Raw genomic sequence first — 21,762 nt, 5'->3', positions numbered from 1 at the left:
GAATTAATTATTTATTAAATATTGTGCGAATGTTATATGCTATAGAAAATGTTGCGCTGCGAGTGCAAATTCGAGTATAGTGACTGTAGCAATGGCGCTTTTGTGTTGCTACAAACAAGTGATCGCAACTCAGACTGCCAGCCAGTCACGCAGCTGTCATAAAAAAAAAATAATTCGGAACCCTCAACTTCAACACCGCTAAAACACTACTGGTTATCAACGCCATGTCATGCCCATATTCTATACGCTGTTGTGGTCTGTTTGCAAACCAAAAATTTAAAGAAGTAAATTCTGGGCCAAAACGACGACATAACAACGAGGCACGCCGTAAAGAGAGAGACTGGCATTTATCTCTTGTACTACATGAGTTTAGATTGATACAAATCTAGGTACACTAGTGTCTTCTTGCCCCGCCGCGGTCTTCTAGTGGTTGAAGTATACTCGGCTGCTGACCCTTAGGTAACGGGATCGAACTCCGGCTGCGGCGGCTGCGTTTTCGATGAAGGCGAACACGTTGAAGGCCCGCGCGCTGAGATTAGGGTGCTCGTTAAAGAATCCCAGGTGGTCGAAATTTCCGGAGCTCTCCACTATACGGCGTCTCTCATAATCACATGGTGATTTTCGGACGTTAAGCCCACATACCAGTCGATCAACACCTGTGTCCTTGCATTTCGCCCTCATCGAAATGCGGTCGCCGCCAGCGCGAATGAGCACCGCGCCTTTCAGACCAGCAGCTCAACGCAACACAACGCCTCTGACGCTAAGCCGCGACGGTGAATCCATTTGCAAACAGATAACTATTAAAGTGGATTGAATCGTAATGCTGTATGTTATACAGCCGGATGTCACTGACGTTTCGCCTCACCTTCGCTACAGTAGCCCACCACACAATAACAGTACAAGCCTTTTTTTTTTCTTTTACACAGAAACGTCGAAACAATGATTAGTGAGTTGCTGTAAGAATTAACAACAAAAAACAAGAATATCTGCGAATACGTACAAACGAATTCTTACCCATGTTTTCAATTTTATTTTCATCAGTATATTAGGTAGGGGAGTATTTTCATAGGCAAGCTGTATATGTCGAAGGTCTCGGCACAATGGGTGTGACGGAACGTGTATGCGCCATGTCGACACTTCTCCGCGCATTCATCGAGGAATTTCGCACCTCTATTCAAGCGATCAACAAGACTTCTCTACCCGTACTGCAACTAACGGTAAAACTTGGCTGTATCAATGGGACCTAGAAGTAAAACAGCAATCCATGCAGTAGAAGCACTCTGTTTCCCTTCACCCGAAAAGGTATGCACAATATCGACACTTCCTCGTCGAAGAATTTTGCACCTCAATTCTAGCAACCTACAAGAGTTTTCTACCCGTCTGGCGATGAGACGAGGCTGTATCAGTGGGACCCAGAAGCAAAGCAGCAATACATGCAGTACAAGCTTTAGGTGTCCCTTCCCCCGAAAAATTTTAACACCGAGCGCTCAAGGGGAAAATGGATGGCTTTTTTTTTTTTTCGGGGAGGGGGGGGGGGAGGCCACAGACCTGCTAAATTAGTGTGATCAAAACAGCAGGACACTGGCAGGCGAATACTACGCCAACGTTCTTCAAGAACGGCGATGTCATCGTGGGAAAACACCGAGGATTAGTGAAAATATTGTTAAGGTCGCTGTTTGGGCGAGTGGTTCAAACAGGGAAAGACAGCGCGAAATTCAGACATACACAATATGAAGAAAGCACGACATGAGCGCTGACTTTACTTTTTGACATGTGCGCACATATACTGTGTACCCGGGCAGTCAAAAAATATGCCGTGCCTTTTTCATCTTGTGTACATACGTCTGAACTTCGCACTGTTTTTTCCTTCTTTTTAGTGAAGAGAGGTGTCCTCATCTAGCACCAAAACACCTTCGCTCCCAGGTCTCCTTTCGCTAAGGCTGTCATTGGAAAGTAGTTTTACACTGCTGGACAACCCACCGTACAGTAACGACCTGCCCTCTATTGACTTATTTTATAATCTGAAAAAAAAAAAAATCAGGGAAGCGAAGTTTGATGAATTGAACAAGGCTGCCGCAGAATAATGACTAGGCAACCAGGAAGAAAGCTTCCTTTTTTCCCTTTTTGCAAAATTCCAGGAAAATTAAAGAAGTACATTAGTTTAAGGGAGATATGTTGTAAGATTATTTTTCCAATGTCTGGCAGTTTTTTCTTATGCGACTTCCAAAACTTCTTGATCTTTCCTCGTGCTAGGGTTGCGCCACACACACTGGAATGACGTGGCTGCTGTCACCGTCAACGCAACTGACATTGCCTACCCGTCCCTCCTTTCTCCCCGGGAAAGGTCATTGTGCTATGCCCTCCCCTGCGCGCTCTCCCTCCTAATATTTTTGCTTTCCATCTTTTCTCAAGGCACACCAGTTCCTATTGTAGTGGGTATACGCAAGACCTAGCTAGCGCCCTTAGATAGATTTTAAATAAGACACCTGAATATATCTTACACCCCGCTAGTTTCGATGTTACAGGCGGCTGCCGCTTTAAGCGATGACGTCAGGGATTCTCGAGAAGGCGAGCGGGTGCCCGGCCGTTAACTCGGGCCGCATCTTCGAGATGTTGGGGAGGAAAGCCAGCTTTGTAATGGGCCCGTCTTCTATTAGATAGCTCGCGCACACGTCTATAGCGCCACGCGGGGGCAAACTGGTAGAGCGGATAAAATAAACAGACTGAAAAAGAGGCGAACGAGGTCGTGGGTACGCGATGACGCAGCTATAGGCCACCCACTCCTCGGAAAGGCTTGAGTCAGCCGTCTGGAATCTCACGGCCCGCCGCGCAGTCTGGCACGGCGCCCACTGGCCTTCGGCTGACAATGGACTAGCAACGGTTTTTTTCGTTTAAATAAACAAAAAATACAGAACGGCGGACCACTGCGGATTGTTCTAGTAGGAACAAAGAAGAGAATTGGGGTATACAGGATAGCAAGGCGCGATACCCTTTCTCGATCTGTAAGATAGCCGTTTCCGACAGGAGTACGTTCGCAGCTAGAGTTTTTTTTTTTTCTCTCCTGTTTCCTGGTAGCGTAAACCTAAACATACCGAAAAATAAGAGTTCACCGTTTCTGCGCAATATATCTTTGACGGTGTGACCTAATAAAACTTGAGGGGACGTCCAAGTTTTAAGCGTACAACCAGGCGACGTAGTGGCTTATCGTTATCGCGGTATTAACTGTCCTAAACAAGCAAAAGCGACTGACGTTGCGGTAATGAGCGAAACTATACGCATACATTGTATCTATGGAAATCATCTTTCAATGTGACGGCAATGGGTCAAAGCAAAGCATTTCTTTAAAGGTTGTAGCAGCCACAAATACGGTCTCGAAGGCGCGAAAGAGTCAAATACGGCGCACTGCGAAACGTTACTTTTAATTTTTCAACAGGGCTCCGTTTTCTAACAGCCAAGCAACAGAGGGCCGGGGTGGCAACGGCATCGCTTTGTAATTTTACCTTTGTCTCCGGATATGCCCCGTATACGATTCCTCGGCGCTTGTGAATAGCGAGGTCTGAAACGTGGTGCGTTCAAGTTATTGTACGTCTACCCAGCAGCTTTTGAGTTACCTCTGCATTTAGGTACATTGCGTGACTCATTGCGTGACGAAGCTGCCGGAGCCACACATTTCATTCATGCAAACATTTGGATACGCTTGTACAATGAAATGTATCACTAACGCGTCATCTATCTATCTATCTATCTATCTATCTATATCTATCTATCTATCTATCTATCTATCTATCTATCTATCTATCTATCTATCTATCTATCTATCTATCTATCTATCTATCTATCTGTCTATCTGTCTATCTGTCTGTCTGTCTGTCTGTTTATCTGTCTGTCTGTCTGTCTGTCTGTCTCTCCGTCCGTCCGTCCGTCTGTCAGTCTATCCGTCTGTCAGTCTATCCGTCTGTCAGTCTATCCGTCCGTCCGTCCCTCCGTCTGTCTGTCTGTCTGTCTGTCTGTCTGTCTGTCTGTCTGTCTGTCTGTCTGTCTGTCTGTCCGTCTGTCAGTCTATCCGTCTGTCAGTCTATCCGTCCGTCCGTCCCTCCGTCAGTCTATCCGTCCGTCCGTCCCTCCGTCTGTCTGTCTGTCTGTCTGTCTGTCTGTCTATCACACACACACACACACACACACACACACACACACACACACACACACACACACACACACACACACACACACACACACACACACACACACACACACACACACACACACACACACACACCGAGAGAAAGAGAGAGAGAGAGAGAGGCTATGTTGTTGGCCTCTAGAGGGTATTCGCTTTCAATGCAATCGTGGTTTCAAAAGCAGCACGTGAGTTTAGTGCGATTCGGGTCCATTTCATCTGCAAGAAGTGTCAACTTCCTCATTACACCACCAAGAAGAAATACCAACAGAAACGCCGCTCTTGAATAGGCGTGTTCGTGAATCGGTCAAATGTTTTCTTCGCTACAATTCTGAAACGTTGACACGCCGTCTGCGCTGCGCTCGCGAGGTGCTATACAAACCTGTACTCGCTTCCTCAAGGACACTTTTCCTTGGAGCGGAGCCCGACAGGAACGTCGAGGACCACTTATAATAAACTATACGGCGCAACGGGGCGCAGTGGACCGCAGCAAAATATGAGGTCTATAAAGCCAAGGCTAAAACAATATTGCAACCACACCAGCGTTTTTTCTCATGAAATCGTAACGTGTAGAGAAAACATCAGCTATTTGTTGGCTCGCCGAGCAAGCAATGAGAGAGGATACGTATACTAAGCTTGTTCAATGTTTCTTTCCGGTAACTCTGAGCCCTCAACGTAAATGTCCGACTGGGCAACGTAGTTCCCGTGGAGCGATACGGCGGTACTACTAAACTGCGGAGGTAAATGCGCCATATGATCAAAATACATACATTTGTGCGCAAAGCTTGTAGTAGTTGTGCAGCTTTTAATTGCCTTATTCACAAAACTTTCACTCTACACAGATTCCACCAGGTATTCTAAAGCTGCTTTTTTTTTAAACGAGGCATTGCATGGGAAGCACGATAAACTTTTAACATCCCTCGGTCAACTATAGTAAGCATAGAAATATCCTGTTAAGAGTGGGAGGAAAATTTTTTAGTGACGTGGGGTACACACACTATCACAGTTATAATCAAGACGAAATATAAACACCAAATAATATTTAGACACGCTTACATTTTGCGTTAAGTATACCGTATTTACTCACATAATACCATTTTGGCCAGTATTGTGCAATGTTCACGATTTTTGGCTAGTACGCTAATTCCGACATCCGCCGCTACAGCGACGTGGTAAAACAATGCACGAGTACTTCAATGGGTACGATTCACTCCAGTGAATGAGTGAGACTATACGACAGTCCCTACTTATGAAATTCCAAGGGGTATACTGAAAGAGCGAAGAACCATTTTTTTTATTACCAAGAAAAAAGGCCAGTAATAGTGCCGCGCATAGAGCACTCCCGCATCGAAAGACAAATGCAGGGTACCGCAACGTTTAAAGCTCAATCGGTTTATAAGGGTGAAACAATTCTTAGTGTGAATAATCCAGATACACGGACTTCATCCACATATAATAATGGTAGTGCTAATGTCAGTACCACGAGCTCAAGAAGATAACCAAATAAATCCACCCCCCCCCCTGCTTTTTTTTCCCTTTATTGTAACACTCGGAGTGTTTAAGAGTTATTGTAAATACGTGCGTCGCCTATCGTCATAGAGCAGTCATAGAGCAGAACTCGTCATAGAGCAGAACTTCCGTCATATAGCAGAACTCGAAGCTAGCGACCAGTAATAAATGTAGGGCCAAAACCAGGATAACGTGTCAAAACCAGGATAATATTATGAGACGTTGTGTAGTGGAGGGCCCCGGAAATTGGGACCACCTGGGGTTCTTTAACGTCCCAAAATCTGCACCAAAATCTAATCACACTGATCTCAAACCACGTTGCGATTATCGAAGTACGGTCGCCGCGGCCATGGTTCGATCCTGCGACCTTCGGATCGGCAGTCGAGCCCCACATCTGGACCACCGTGGCGTGGCGCTGTGCAACGCACTGACAGGGTCAGTGTGCATAAGCCTTCGGCCGGGTTGACGAACAAAACCTGGCGCTGCAGCGGTTACCGGGGCGACCCAATCGTTCGTCAAGGGTGCACGGGTGAAACCGAGAGGTTCGTTGCGTGGGGCTGGTGACATTTATTCTAGACGGCCGCCAAGCTCGTGCCAAGGAGGCAGCGACGATTTCTCTTACGCTTGCAGCCGCATGCACGCCTCTTCGGGGACTGCCGGCTAAGTTTAGAATACCGGGGGAAGAAGAGTTGGTGGCGGCACGCATGGCGGCGAGGGGAATGCCGGAGCAACCACGCGTCCGATCGGAAGTGCCACAGTGCGCGAAGCCGGAACTTCGCGAGCTCCGGTGCGCGCAAAAAATCGTGCAATTTGTCAGCCTCGCGACAGCCACCCCGTGCACCTTCACTCCTGAAGCGCGTACGAAGACGTTCTACTCGGCCGAGCAAGACATCTACGCGGTGGTAAAGGACACATGCCTGCGACCCGAGATCATAAATCTCACGATGGAAGTCGTCCTCATCGTTAGCAGCCTGTCTTGCGTCCAGTGCAGGACAAAGGGCCCTCTCAATAATTTGCTGAACCATGTTCCGTGCGAGTTGATTGGTTGGTATACGTTCGTATCCTCTTATCTGTCCTTTTCATTACGTCATCAACCCAGGTCCATGCCCCCCCCCCCCCCCTTTTACTACCAACTAAGATATTGGCTATACCTCAGCCTGTTATCTAGTCATCGTCCCCGTTGCATGACGAAGGGTTTCTCCAGAGATCCGAGTTCCCACTTAGTCAACTGAGTTCTTTACCTTCGAAACCTATCATTTCTGGCGCGTCGGGATAATCGTCCAACACTTACTATACGTCAAAAGTTTACTGGAATAAATTTGTCGTGGACATTCGTGTAAGGCGGTGAAATTAATCATTACAATTTTCGCTAGCTTACGCTACCCCAGCCAGTAAACGCATAGCGACTATCTCGCGTTCACAGAAACTCGAAACACCATAGCGACTGAGTTTTACCACGGCGGGTGCGTGCATGCGACATAGCAAACAGGTCGTGGACACTATAAATATAGCGAAATTTCCAGGACGACGGTATATAGGTGCCCAATGTGTCTATTCCTGGCTACCATTATGCTCGAAAATCCTCAAAATATTAATAAGTAACCACTACAATACAACGAATTTTAAAAACAATAGATTACTTCGTGTTGCTTTTTAACTTTCTCGCATGAATTGCGAACAGGGCGCTAACCGCACGACCATACAGCAATCCCCACGCAGTCTGCGACTAAAGTTTGAGGACCGCGAGAGGCAAGCCGAGTACTCCCGCAGATTCGTTTGACAGCTTGACTGTAGATTTCCGGAATGTTCTAACCGAACTAATAACATATACTGCGCAGCTTGACCGAATACAGTTAATAATTGCTTGAAATTGATTTTTCCCCTTGCCAGTAGTGGTGACTAAGCTTTTAATGCCAACTGGACGTCGTTTGGGCGTTGCGGCACATGGATGGTGGCACGTGGCTTGCGAAATGCCGCATCCACGCGACCGTTTTAGCGATGGCGTCTTTAGGGATAAAGCGATAAGGACGCGTGCGTGAGATGTAGGGATCAGTCACCTCTGCACATGCTGAGGGGCCTGCCTGTTAGCAACTCGCACGGGGCGTTCGAGTTTTCTTTTCTGCCTTTTATTTTCCCGCACATTTACCGTGGCTATAAATTGTGCAGCGGTTACGAGAACCCGTCGTCGTTGGCAAACGTGCGCCCGCGGCGTCGCCTGGCCCTTGACGTCACGGCCTGTGCAAAAAAACGCGCGCGTGTCGACACTTCCGAGAGAGAGCCCGCGATTTCGGGAACGCGGGACGCCTTGCACGTGACACCGCCGCAGAGCGACAGCACCGCTTTTACCCGAAATTCTGTGCACCATGAACCAGCGCGCACTCAGTCACCACCCAAGCACTCTCGGAACAGATGGTCAACAAGAGAAGTTGTAACGTGCCGCCTCGAACCAGTGTTCGCCGCCTGTATGTTCCCTTGTTAATCTCTAGTGGACCAATGTGGCAAGTAGTGGGAATTGTCCAATTTGGTGGTGGTAGTGGTTAGAAGAGGAGAAAGCCACCTAATTTCCACAGCCCGGTCGGGAGCACGGTGGCACATACGCGCTAGAGCAGCACTACTATGCTCGTGGAGTGAGAGAAATACAGGGCGATAGAACGACTACGCAAAAAGAAAGGAAAAGAAAGAAAGAAAGAAAGAAAGAAAGAAAGAAAGAAAGAAAGAAAGAAAGAAAGAAAGAAAGAAAGAAAGACTAAGCGAAACGTTCTTATGGTAATACGGTCTACGTGAACGAGGAAGACGAGAGCAGATGCTCGCGCCCCATGCTCGCAGGAGCTGTCACGCCGAGGTCCTCAGGAAAGACGAGATATTAGTCCGTCAGCTGAGCAGTCTTAACACGCCCGCAGCAGGCGCACACTCCGAACCCGTCTTCTTGCGTCAGCCCAACGTCGAGCTCTCCGGCGCGTCTCTTATAATTGGAATAGCAAGCGCCCGCGGCTGTAGCTATAGGCCAGCATGGTACGCACGATTCGTTGCGCAGCAGCGGGCAGCATTGTTGGCGAACAACTATGCGTAGTCGGAGAGAAGGTAGAATAACGGGACCTTGTCAGTGTCTGGTCACATGAATGTGTAAAGCACGTGCTTGTTTCTCTTCGGTATTATACGAGTTCAGTGATGGTACATATAAAATACGGAAAAATCGCAATACCGTGGGGCAACTACACGCCAACCCAGGTGCACGCGGAAGTACGCCCTGGGGGAGAGGAGAGAACAGTAAGAGGGAGCCCACCTAGCGTCTGCAAGCCAACTTCCTCTGAGGCCGCTAGCTCCTTGTGTTCGTGTTAAACTTGCCGTGGTGCTCCTGTATCTATCTCTCTCTTTTTATAGCTTGGCTTCGAAATGCTCACCTGACGCTCCCGCTCAGTTTCTTTTACGGGCGAAGCTCCTTATGGTCTAGGGCAATCCTTCGTCCCTCCGGTGTACCTAGTAGAGTCTCTCTTATCATACAACAGATGGCGCTGTCCCATAGAGATGCATGTAAAGTGCCATTAAGTGACGACATATTAGATAGCGCTGTACGCATTATGTGTCGTAATCGCCATTTCTCGTCTAGTTTCCTAGATGGTGCAGTCTTATAGAGATGCGTGCAATGGCGGTTGGGTGAATGGACACTAGATTGCAATGGAGCTGCCACTGCTTTCAGATTAGCTGCTGCGCGGAGCTGCGCCAGCGCGCCCGTTATCTCTCATTCTCCTGGGTCGTCACCGTCGGATCGCGCTTGGTGGCTCGAGAGGCTGCCGCCAAGCGAGCGCGGCGCCGGGCGGATCTCAAGACGGTTCGCGCTATAAGAAAGCCGATACGGAACGTACGAGAAGCGGATCCCGATACGGTGCGTTCCAAGGAAGTTGCTGAGAAACGGGCCCAAGAAAAAGTGAACCTTGGAATGCGAGAGCAAGAAGCAGCGGCGAAGCACGCGCGGCACCGGGCGGACCCGGGTGCTGCTGCTCGGAAGATTCGCGGTATCACCGAAAAACCTCCGGAGCTTCGGCCACCTCGCCGAACGGCGGGCACTCATCGCTTTCCGGCTCCATCAGGGCCTTGACCACATGTAAGCGCTGCAACGCGATCGACAGCGCGTGGCGTGCCCTATCCAAGCTGCGCGCTATCTCCCTCCAAAGGAACGCGACGCCGAGTCAACGTGCTTGCACGTTGTAATGAGTACGTGCGTTTAGGGCTTCAGCGTGGAAGAACGCAGCGCTGGCTGCCTTCCGGTGAGCGGTGTGAGCAACACCACCATCTAAAGTCCCACTGCGCGCTTTTCAATCCTGGTTTCGGTTTAGCGCGAAAGTAAATTTATCGTTCTACACTTCCCCAAGAGATTGTACTTTTATTTCAGACTGGCCATTTCTGAATTTCATTTTATATACTTCACAATATATTGAGTATGATCATGTGTATGTATGTATGTATGTATGTATGTATGTATGTATGTATGTATGTATGTATGTATGTATGTATGTGTGCATGTATGTATGTGTGCATGTATGTATGTGTGCATGTATGTATGTGTGCATGTATGTATGTGTGTATGTATGTGTGCATGTATGTATGTGTGCATGTATGTATGTATGTGTGTATGTATGTATGTATGTATGTATGTATGTATGTATGTATGTATGTATGTATGTATGTATGTGTGTATGTATGTATGTGTGCATGTATGTATGTATGTGTGTATGTATGTATGTATGTGTGTATGTATGTATGTATGTATGTATGTATGTATGTATGTATGTATGCATGTATGTATGTATGTATGTATGTATGTATGTATGTATGTATGTATGTATGTATGTATGTATGTATGTATGTATGCATGCATGCATGTATGTATGTATGTATGTATGTATGTATGTATGTATGTATGTATGTATGTATGTATGTATGTATGTATGTATGTATGCATGTATGTATGTACTACATTATATCAAGCCTCAGTCAAAAGTACAGACAATATATAGTTCTTGCACAGTCGTTCTTTGCGGCTAAGCAGATTAATCGACGCTAACATTGGAGAGGGCTGTAAATGTGGAGGGTGATCGTGTCGTGACTTCAAACCTTGAGCACACATACACGTCTAATGAGAAAAAAAATGGCCACATAGCTGAAAATATTTCAAGGACAATGGGACGCAAGAAGTTTCGCGCACAGGGTGCGAGCGCCGTGTTTAGACGGGGCCACCGCTTGGGTAACAAATTACCTTTAAATTTTGTGCCAACAGCACCACCATCCGTCTTACTCTCCCTTTGAGCGCATGTCTTTCGGTGCACTCAAAACACAATTGCTTGCGGCATTGACACCGATAATGTCATCGTTCTACGTTCGATAAAGCATGCGTAATGAACCGGTGCGAAATCCGGGAGAATTCATACACGCACGCAATCGCAGTTCGCGTGTACGATATTCGCATTGCATCTACAGGCACATGACCGAGGCAGCATAGTGTATGAATAATCCAACTTCATACTTAATTCGGGGACATTACGTTCACAAACAAATATTACAATTACGAGGCGCACCGTAGGCAGCGGAGATCTCCGGATTCGTCTTATTTATATAGCGCTTTGTTGTGTATGTATGCTGTTTGTGTTCAGTCAATCAGTTACGCTATATAATCTACGATTAACCAACATATGTCCATGCAGTCTTCAGCCTTGCAGATGGCGTCATGGTCGCAGCTTCGTAACGTACTGGTTTACCAATATCGCGACTTTGAAGACGTAAAGGTAGCATAATCGCATCCAGTTTAACTTGTTTCAAAGGGATAACAATGCTGCCAGAACTTTATTGGCCTTTGTGCGACAATAAAGAGAGAACTTTATTGCAATGCAACGATATATATATCAATACGCGACGTCACAAACCTCGCATGTTCAATACGGTGCAACATGGCGGTTTCGCTGACGTCAGTGCGAGCAAGCTTCGTTTGAGTAACGCTATGACATGCGTTACGGCACGCCTAAATCTATAAGCACACGGGCTTTTCTACAATCTTCCCTCCCGTCGAAATACGGTCGCTGTGGCCGGGAGTCTTCCCCTAGCGCCTAAAGGCCGCGCCACACCGTAGCCGCAGAAATCGCAGCGAGTGAGGTGTGTGTGTGGTTGCAAAACAGTACGAACGCACAAGGATACCGCTGTAACACTAACAAACCGGCGTACTGTTTATTTTGTCCCCACGGTCGGCGAGTTTTTCGTTGCGCGGAATGTAAACGACTGACTTCATACGCGACGTCAATGGCGTATACGCACGCATTACAGCATAACTGATAACGCGAGTTAAATGGGGAAGGGTCGGGGCAGAGCGGCATAATACAGGGCGCGCGTTGTCGTACGTCATTGTACGGCCGAGCAATGACTCGTGGCCGCCATTAAACGAGTGCCGTGCATGGCTTTGCAGCCACGCGACAACAGATCGTACGTGCTGGAGCTCATGCACACACCGCACGTCACTGAAGCTGTAAACAACAATCGCCTGACTATAGAAGTATGTATACCATATACGATATACGACACAACTATACAATATACCCAACGAGGTAGCTCTTACATCAAGAGAGGCGACGGCCGGATAATTGTGTGGCCAATGAACATACGAACGCGTCAGTCAGGATCGAGAAATCGTTCTTGTCAAAATGACAGAAAACGAGGGAAAGAGAGAGAGAAAAAAAAACTTAATTTCTGGATATTTTCGTAAGATGCAGCGTTTGGATGATATGTCTGAACGTGAGTACAGGAGATTGTGTTTTAGGCTACCTGGAAAATAAATAAGTCCAGCCGCTTCTGTCGGAACCGCAAACATTGTGCTCAGTGTGATGCTTAGGTTAGGCTAGCGTACATTAGTAACGAAGGTTACCATTAGTAACCAATGCCATTCGTTTTTGCCATTAGTAACCAATGGCTTGCAAACGAGAAGCTTCGCGCAGCTCCTAAAAGCGCTGGGACATTTTGAGATCCCAGACACCTTTGCCTCGCGATAAGCGATCGAAGATCATGTCGCTACGAGCGTCTATCACGTCACTTTCACTAGTTTACTATCACAAGTGAGACGACGACAGTTGCTATAGCCTCGGGAACCGGTTCTGTAGTCAATAGTCAGGAGGTATCAACCAACTATAGTTATATGATGTCAAAGTTTCGATTTAAGCCAGTGCCGTTTAAACCCTGTCCGCATGTCTCCACTGTGATTCTTTCACGCACTACCACAACTTTTATAATCACCGCGGGTTTAGCTCTGCCCTCAACTCTGGAAGGTTCTCCATCGAGTGTCGCGATTTTGAGCCCTCATACACTTTATGCGAACACTGCACACATTTAGCAAGACGAGGAACGATACGCGCCTTGCTCGGCGACCCAGTGAGGAAGGAGACGCCAATGACGCCCGTTGGTTCCACGTGGACGGAGACGCGAGGGAAAACACGCCGGGCGCATTGCACGGCTCGGTGCACGCAATGCAAGCGCAGCCGCTCGCCCGAGAGGCCGGCCGTCATAACACTTCTGCACGGAAATTGTTGTTCCTCGGTAGCGCCGTAGCAAATCTTATCGCACACTCCTGCTATTTCTGAGTTCCTCTCTACTTTCTATCATTTTGCTCCCCTGCTATATGTTCCGTGGAAGAGAAAAGAAATAGCCATGTGCTCACTTATGGCCTGCACAAGATAGCGCCCCCTTTTTTGTTTCGCTTACAAAAACCACTGTATGGCCAGCAATGATCGACGAGCGGTGGTACCTATATCGAACTTATTCTGATGCTACCCGTATAGGCAGTAGCTAAAATGTTGGTTGCAGTGGCATACCCGCACTATTACAACGTGTACGCTAGAGTATTCGTCGACCATGCCGTTTACACATGTAGACAACCAAAGGGTAAACGAAAGTCGACAAAAAAATTGCAGAAAAAAAAGCGGCCCAACAGGCGATTTCATACATCATCGATTTAGTAATTTGTGGGCCTTAAGGGGAGATGCGGGTCAAAAAACGTGTTTTTTTTTTTTTCAAAATTACCGATTTTTTATTTTCGCCTGTTTTGATAAGATTAGTACCTCTACTGTTATGGAAAAAATAATACAGGTCCAGACTTAACCGGAAATGCTTTAAAATTGCATCCAAAGAGCACAAGGTGCCTGTTAAAAGGTCGAAAGTGTGCAGTCTTCGAGCACCTTGCCGCCGATAATGCGCCGCCGCTTGCCATTGTTGATCGCGTGAGTCGAAGAGTCGAGCCTCGCTCTACAAATAACAACAGTTTCTCTCGCTGATGCAGCACAAGAAATAATAAAAAAGAAGCACTCTTCTGCGCGTTTTTCGGGCGCCGCGACTGGCTTATCACGTCGTACGAATTGGGGACCGCCATTGGCCGCTGCGCGCCTGTGTGTGCTGTGAAACCTATTTGCGGGGTCCACTCCTTGTCGAGCAGCGCAGCTGAATAATGCTTTTGCTCGTGTAATTATCTCCGTTATGAATGAAAAAAGGCATTACTCGCAAATGAAAGCCGTTGTGCGGCCTATGCTCTGGTATGAATAGGCTACCAGCAGCTGGTCAGATTTGCAGCAGTTAATTTGTTGGCTTGCAAAAGCCAATGCGTCAAAAGTCATTCACACCCGTCAGCCGGAAAGTTCGTGATGCGGCAATGAATGAAGTCAGCGCCAATCTTGCCAGGTCGAAAGAGCTAGCAGTGAGAGAACTTATCAGGGACGGCATTACCATTATGTACGACAGCATGTGGCGCAAACATGGCTGCAAAATGGCATGACACTGGACTTAGTTTGGATTTCGCAGTCCTGTCGAACTTCTTCCTAGCTTGCAGTTGGCACAAGGCTCTGCCAGATGGAGCGGAAGTTTGGCAAGCGTTTGCGGCCCGGACGGGAGTACTGCGAACCAAGACATATCGGGCCAAATACGAAGGAGTAGACACAGTATGCAGTGCGTGTGGAGAGGAAGAAGAAACTGCCGAACACTTGATAATGTTCTGTAAAGGGCTTCACCCTATAGTTCAGGATGATGGCGCTGCGTTTTTCAAAGCACTGGGGTTTAGGGACCGGGAGGGCAAAATAGACTTTAAGCGGGTAGACTTATCTAGAAGGAGGTTATCTGATTGGTGGCTAAAGTCGAGGCACGAGTGAAAATTAAACTCTTCACTGCAAAGTACGAATCCTCAAACTCACTTTTTAAGAAAAAAATAAATAAATATAGTTTTTGGTTCATTAGGTATTACGGCTTGGTGGCGCTAGCCACCGCCCGATCTAAAGGGTACAGCCATATCCATCCATCCATCGTTTCATGGCCCTGTCTGTGAGCGAAATGTCTGTGAGAAGTCGGCTCGAAAAAGCCGAGAGGGACAAACTCAAGGTGCTGGCGTATTTTAGTCGCAGTGGCAGCTACAAGAAGGATTGTTCTTTTTGGTGTGCAAATTTCATTTGATTTAATGATATCTTTCATAAATAAAAACTCAATTTTAACTTTAAAACTCGTTTGTCTCAAAACACAAATTTTGCCATTTTTTCCTATGTGCTCCTCCTTTTTCGAGCACCTCTAGTGCTCGTATCTGCATGAAATTTTGCCCAATTTTTTTCCAAAGTGTGACAAATGCAATTATCTAGTTTAAATCTCAATATTTTATTGTATAATAAAAATAGTATGTATACTTTTACTAGGGTAAGTGAAATATGGACTTTTTACCTCTATTATTTTTCACGTGTATTACATATTTTGTATGTGCTTCCTATTCAGTTATTTGCACTCTACACTTTATTTGAGGTATTATGAGCTATAAATGGTAAAAAATTACAGAAGTTTAGGGATGAAAAAAAGGGGGAAGGCAAAAGGGTTAAGGTTTTCACTTTGTCATGTTGAAAAGCTAAAAGTATGTAACTTGCAAGAAAACTAATTACATACTTGAAATCAGCATAGAACGTTCCATAAACAACTTAAGTTTCATTGCTCTAGGGTGATTATTAAAAAAAAAGGTGTCTTCGTGTAGCATCTTCCCTTGAAGTCCGAAAGACATGTGACACGTTTTAGCAGAGGACTCCGTAAAAATTCAACACCTGGGGGCCTGTAGGATTTTTTTTTTCTTTCATGGAAACGCGGCCGCCGCAGCCGGCATTCGATCCCGCAACCTTATGACCAGCAGTCGAGCCCTTAAGCCCTATCCATCGAGGCGAGTAAGCGTCGCTTAAGACGTGAACTAATTTGCGGGAAAGAAAAAAAAAACAGATAAATCACAGTGGAAGCGACTGGTGGCTGGCTTGGCGGTTGTGCGTGTGACGTCACACGCGTGACGTCAAGCTCAAACGCACCGACTCGACTGGCGCGCGAAATGTGCGATCGTGTACGGCTCTTTCATGGCGCCTCAATTTTAGAATACCGCCGCTGCCTCGAGGTCGGCAAACTAAGAGTGGCAACTTGAAACGGGAAGAACCGAGCTGCACCTCCTCTTCATCATCGTATAGAAGGGCAGGCTCACGGCATGCGCGTGCCTTGCCGTCCATTCAGGAACCATTAAGGACGAGTGCGACCCTCGCGCGGCGAGCAGCAACAGTTGCGCCGGGAGCGACGACCCACGCAGGCGCGTCCACGCAACGTCTGCCCTCTTTCGCGCTCAGCGAGGCCCCAGTGACTTTTAACAATGGCGCCGCGCCAATGGGTAGTCTACTACGAGGGGCACACGCTCCACGCGTAGACGAAATTGAAAAAGGAAAAAAATAAACACGAAGGAACAAATCAAGCGGAAACTCGTCCGCGAATATCAGTATTGACTGAGACTGAATGAAGACAACGTAGCTCAGCGGGTGATAAACACTAGCCGACATTATAATCACAACTAAGCCAACATTAGCGTAAGCCAACACTTAGCTAAAGCTAGTGGTAACATTACCCAAAATTACACCAGTCATTTAGCGGTGTGAGTTCCCATGGTAGTTTGCGCCAGGATAAAAGGGACAAACAAAAACAAACATGTTTTTTTTCTTCGTTGCTTACACTGTTGTACTACGCTGCTTACACTTAGATGACACCAGCCAGAACTAGTGATAAATTAACCAACATCAACCAGCACCAGTCTGCGCTGGTTGTGTGCGAGTAATTGCGGAATGAACCAGGACAAACCGCTTGCAGTGTATCGTTCTCAAATCTAGACTATGCACTCGCACAATAAAGCTAGTAAGGCAACGAAGGCAAGCAGGCGGTGGCACCGAATGAAGAAGAAGGATGAACGATGAGCACAGGGAGTCTGACCCTCGCAGCGCAGCTCGCTGCCTCTCCCTGTGCCGTGGATGTGGTCGGGACAACCGAAGGGTGAATATCGAAAATAACCGACCATCGCACGCAGAGATCTCACGGGCCGGACGCGACGAAGCAACTGGTACGCCTCAAAAGCAAACCCCGATACCGGATCGACCAGTTGTTTTTATTAGGTGCGGTTACGTGGTGTAACGCACCATACATCCCCGAGTAGCGGTCATCTCGCTGATCAAGGTATGTCTAAACATCTCTGTTGTTGCGAGGGAGGACAACGAAACGGAATAAGAGAGCGAGACCACGAAGGAAACCAAAGGCACAGCGGCGAGGCAGAAAGATTAATATAAACGAAAGAGATATACGCCACTGAACAGCTTAAAGATGTGGGGAGATATTCTGGAATGTAGCCAAGGCTGATACGCAGCGTCATTCAAGAGTCAAGACGTGTAACTATCGATGGCTGAGGTCTTTTTCACATCAATCGGTATATACGAACCGCTTTCACAACTTTTTCACAGAAGCTTAAATTTTGTAATACAGACAATGCGTATACAAACTGAACTCTTCGAAAGGTTAGAAAAAGTAAGCATGATTTATACTAAACACCACAATACCAGGTATATGAAAACGAAGTCCCCTGCTTAGAATTTTACCTCTTCAATGTTACAGTGGACACGTGCCGGAGAAACTAAGAACTTCGAAAAGAACAGATTTACCAAGAAGCTGTCATGCGAAATACATATCAAGCCGACGGTTCGCCCCTTATCTCGTGGCAGAGCTATCAGGGTTGATTAAGAGGTCACCACGGTTAACGTCTCGACTGTCTTGCTTACATTGCAAGCTCACTTCCGTTGAAAAGGCGATGTTACAGTAAATAATACGCACGATCAGCAACTGCCCCGGCATGCATTTTTTCAGACGCATTTTTTTCTTTTCTTGTAGTTAAGCCTTCCCGGTTTGCACGTGGTCCTCCAGCTATTTGGCAAGGGCAAGCTGCAAGAGCCGGTAGGAGCCAATGAAGGTACTCGCTCTTATTCTTTTTAATGGCCCCGTTTAACGGAGTGTGTTCGGAAGGGAGCAGTAAAACGTGTTCGCAGTTGCACCGGCCCCGCTCTGCAGAAGCCGAAGTTTTCGAAGCTGTTCTTTACAACCAGGCTCCCCCTTCAAGGGGCCACAGATGTTTCGCAGGTTACGTCACCGGCGGTGCAAGTCGAACTCGTGAACACCGCCGAAATGCGCAGTTGGATGGGGATCAAGAGGAGCAGGGACGCGTCTTTAGCACATCCCTCAGAAAGTAGCTAGCCAGGCATGTGCTTTCCGCGAAAAAAAAAAAAAAGAAGAAGGCAGCTTCATCCGACGCCTCGCGCGCGAGCTCGACCGCCTTTCACGCCACTTTTCACGACAACGCGCCAGAACGAAAAAAAGAATAAGTGGAAAGGTGCGCCGTCTCTGGGAGCGTAGGCTGCGGCACGTCCGGCTGTCGTCCCGCGCCTGCAAAAAATACTTCGCAAAAGCGAACGCGATGCCAGATGTGAGCGCGCACGGCTGGGCACAAAAGGCCGTGCCGTGCACCGCGCTTTGCGGCGCAGGCCGGAGGGGACCAGCTGCAGTAAAGCGCACTTGCCGAGGGTTACGGGAAATTCCCGCTTTCACCGAATGACAGTGCCGAAACCGGGAGCCGCAGAAAGGACGAAGTGCCGTTGCGAGAAAAGCCCGCATTCGAAGCTCAGCGAAAAGTGCCGATGCATCGCGATAAAGTCCTCATCCGCTAGGGCGAAACTCCTCTGTAAGACCCGCGACACGCCTTCTAGACGACGTGCAAACTCGAGTGACGAGCACGCGCGAGAAAGGTGGGCGAAGGAATCGAACGTCTCACCTGGCTCGGTCGACTTGGCTCCCCGGCCTAACAGCCTGGACGCGACTCCGCCCATGGTAGCGACTCGAAGCGCGCACCCAGCTTTTTGCGGGTCTCTCCGGGGCGACCGAGTTTGAACGGCGGCGGCGGCGTCGACGTCACGGGCGGCGCAGCGCCGGCAGCAGGGGCGCTGGTGTAGCGGCGACGCGGGCACCACCGTCGACAGCAGCGAGAGAACCGGTGCGAGACCCCGCCCCCGCGCGGCGATGGAGCAGAACGCCCCCTGGGAAAAGAATACGATTTCCAAAAGACAGTAGTGCCCCATGAGTCGACGATGATGATGTTCCTCAGATAAAGGCTTGCAGCAACACTGGGGATTCGACGATAATTGGACGTTTAACCTTTAATAAAAAAACCATTTGAGATTTTACAAACGATACAATATAAGCAAAAGAAGAGACAAAATACAACTGAGAGGTGTGGTAGGTTGAAATAGCTGGGAACGGTTTGTTGCGCAGCAGCGCTAAAGAGAACAAAGCACGAAAAATCAGAGAGAGAAGGAAACACGGGCTTGTTTGTGTCTCTTTCTCGTCGTTGGTATTTTCTCTTTCTCTCTCTCTCTCTCTATCTGTTTTTCCGCTTTTCATTACTTTTCGTTTACAACACCGCTACCTTAAAAATAGGGGCTGTAGCAAGGTGGAGTTGACATCAGTACACACCAAAACAGGAATGCAATAAAATAAAACAAAGCTTCAAGAGGATTCGGTACACGATTAGTAGGACAACAATAAAAACTCAAAGTAATAAAAACAAAGTATATCAGGAAAAATATTTCACGCACTTCTTTCAATTAGAAAAATTACTGTGCACAAATCTTGTAACAATATCCAAAAAATATGAAGTGCTATAGAACAATATTTTCGTCTCCTTACCAGGGAGCATCAAAGTAAAAACTACACTTTTACTAACTAGCTTGACAACGGTTGCGTGCCGTAACTATTTTACATCTATTACTCTAAAGCCACCACCATCACGCAATGTCCGGGATAATCATTTTCATTATATATATTGAGCCGCGTATGTCAAATGAATTAGGTGGAGACGATCCCTATGATACACACACCGTACTGATGTATTCAACGAGAAAAACACAACCCCAACCTATGACATCACAGTAGGTGTTATATTATTATGTTTATATTACCGGCAACGGCACATTGCGAAATCAATGTATGCATTTCTTTCCTTTAAAAATTGCGTGCTTGTTTTCAATGGAGTGTATAACGTTCTTCCGTCACTCAAGGGACAGGTACATGTCAAAAACCGCCATTCTTCTGTCTAAGTTTGAAAAGCTGTCTGTGTATACGCTCTTTCTTTCATTTAAAATGCTTCAGTCGTGCTACGCTTACAGGCCCTCTACTGAAAACGGAAAGCGAGTAAAAACGAAAAGCATACAATTTATGTCATGTTACAAGTTTGCTTTTTTGACACTTTACAAGTGGTTCGTACCAATCTATCATCTAGAGATTATACAGGGTGCCCCAGCTATCTTTAGCCAGAGTATAAAAATATATATATATACATATGCAGACACGCGCAATTACGACGCGACCAACTAAGGTACTGAGCTGCTGACCCGCAAATAGCGGGATCGAATCTCGGCGGCAGCGGCTGCGTTTCCGATGGAGGCGAAAATGCTGTAAGTCCGTGTGCTCAGATTTGGGTGCGTGTTAAAGAACGCCAGGTGGTCAAAATTTCCAGAGACCACCTCTACGGTGTCTTTCATAATAATACGGTGGTTTTGGGACGTTAAACCCCACATAATCATTAAAATACGATGCGACCAAATGCATGTTGCTGACCGTTGTCTGGAGTGAATCAGATCAATTTTTTTGTTCTGATCAATTGTTTTGTTAGACACATTTAACTAACTTTTGAAGGAACAAATATGCGTCAAAAATAATATTTTAATGAGAAAGTTGTAAATCAGTTTGCAAAATGTCTGATTAACAGTTTCGAACTTTATATCTGTTAATTACCAATGTTTTTCTGCTAACCACATATGCCCGCGAAACGGCACGTGACAAACCCACTGGCATGCTTACACGCGCCATGATCCTGGTGTTCCCTAACGTTCCGCGTACGAACGATACGCTTCCTTCGCAACGGTTCATGACAGTGGTAAACAGTACCAGCGGTTATCGTTTTTGTTGCCTATAGAGAAACGTGTTCATCGCAAAGTCACCACCATCTTTGCGGCCCTATCGAGACAGCAAAATGATGCGAACCGATGGAAGAAGAAGAAGAAGTGGATCTGTTCAGTCGCTGTTTCTGTGCACTGTTTAATTTCTGCTCTTTTCTTGGACTATCACGCTGACATCCATTTCTTCGCGGTGTGCCAACAAGACGTCGGGTGAAGACTTCGAAGGCTCGGCGCCCTACAGGTACGAGGTTCCTTTATCAAAGACTTGGCTAGTACGCGACCACCACGGTGGTTGGTAGCCATCGCCACGAGCCTTATGCTCGTCCAAGTGCCCTAAACTACATGAGTGATACTGCAGGACACAATGAAAAGCCTAGGGGCTTACAGGTGCGCCCAAGCATCATAAAGCGGGCACGTTTGCAAATTCACAACCGCGAAATGGCTCCAGCGAGCACAGCAGCAATGGAAGACGATGAAGCTGAGAGCAAGAAGCTTCGCTTAGAAGAGAATCCTCTCGACGATAAAACGTCAACTTATTACCTAAGTGATGAAGAAGACATGGGCGAAGATGAGCCATTTACGTTGGTTACTTATAAAAAGAAACGAGCAGAGGGTATCCCAGTCGTCTTTCGTCCAACAGCTAAAGGTGCTAGCTTCTGGAAAGTGAACCCCAATCGAGTGTCAGCTGAAGTAGTTTCCGCTGCTAAAGAAAAAGTCATTCAGAACGACCAG

At 47.1% G+C, this 21,762-nt stretch overlaps 1 protein-coding gene across 1 annotated transcript in view; it reads right to left on the bottom strand.

The window, feature by feature from the left end:
* LOC119172656 (uncharacterized) overlaps positions 1 to 21,762 on the bottom strand; it is a 60,533-nt gene that overhangs the window by 19,127 nt on the left and 19,644 nt on the right. The window contains exon 2 of the mRNA XM_075892769.1: positions 18,849 to 19,110. Coding sequence (XP_075748884.1) covers positions 18,849 to 19,110 — 262 coding nt within the window. The remainder of the gene's footprint in view (positions 1 to 18,848; positions 19,111 to 21,762) is intronic.

The sequence above is a fragment of the Rhipicephalus microplus genome, chromosome 4 (genome assembly GCF_043290135.1).
Source record: "Rhipicephalus microplus isolate Deutch F79 chromosome 4, USDA_Rmic, whole genome shotgun sequence".
In the NCBI taxonomy this organism is placed as follows: Eukaryota; Metazoa; Arthropoda; class Arachnida; order Ixodida; family Ixodidae; genus Rhipicephalus; species Rhipicephalus microplus.
This window is presented reverse-complemented; position numbering and strand designations above follow the sequence as displayed.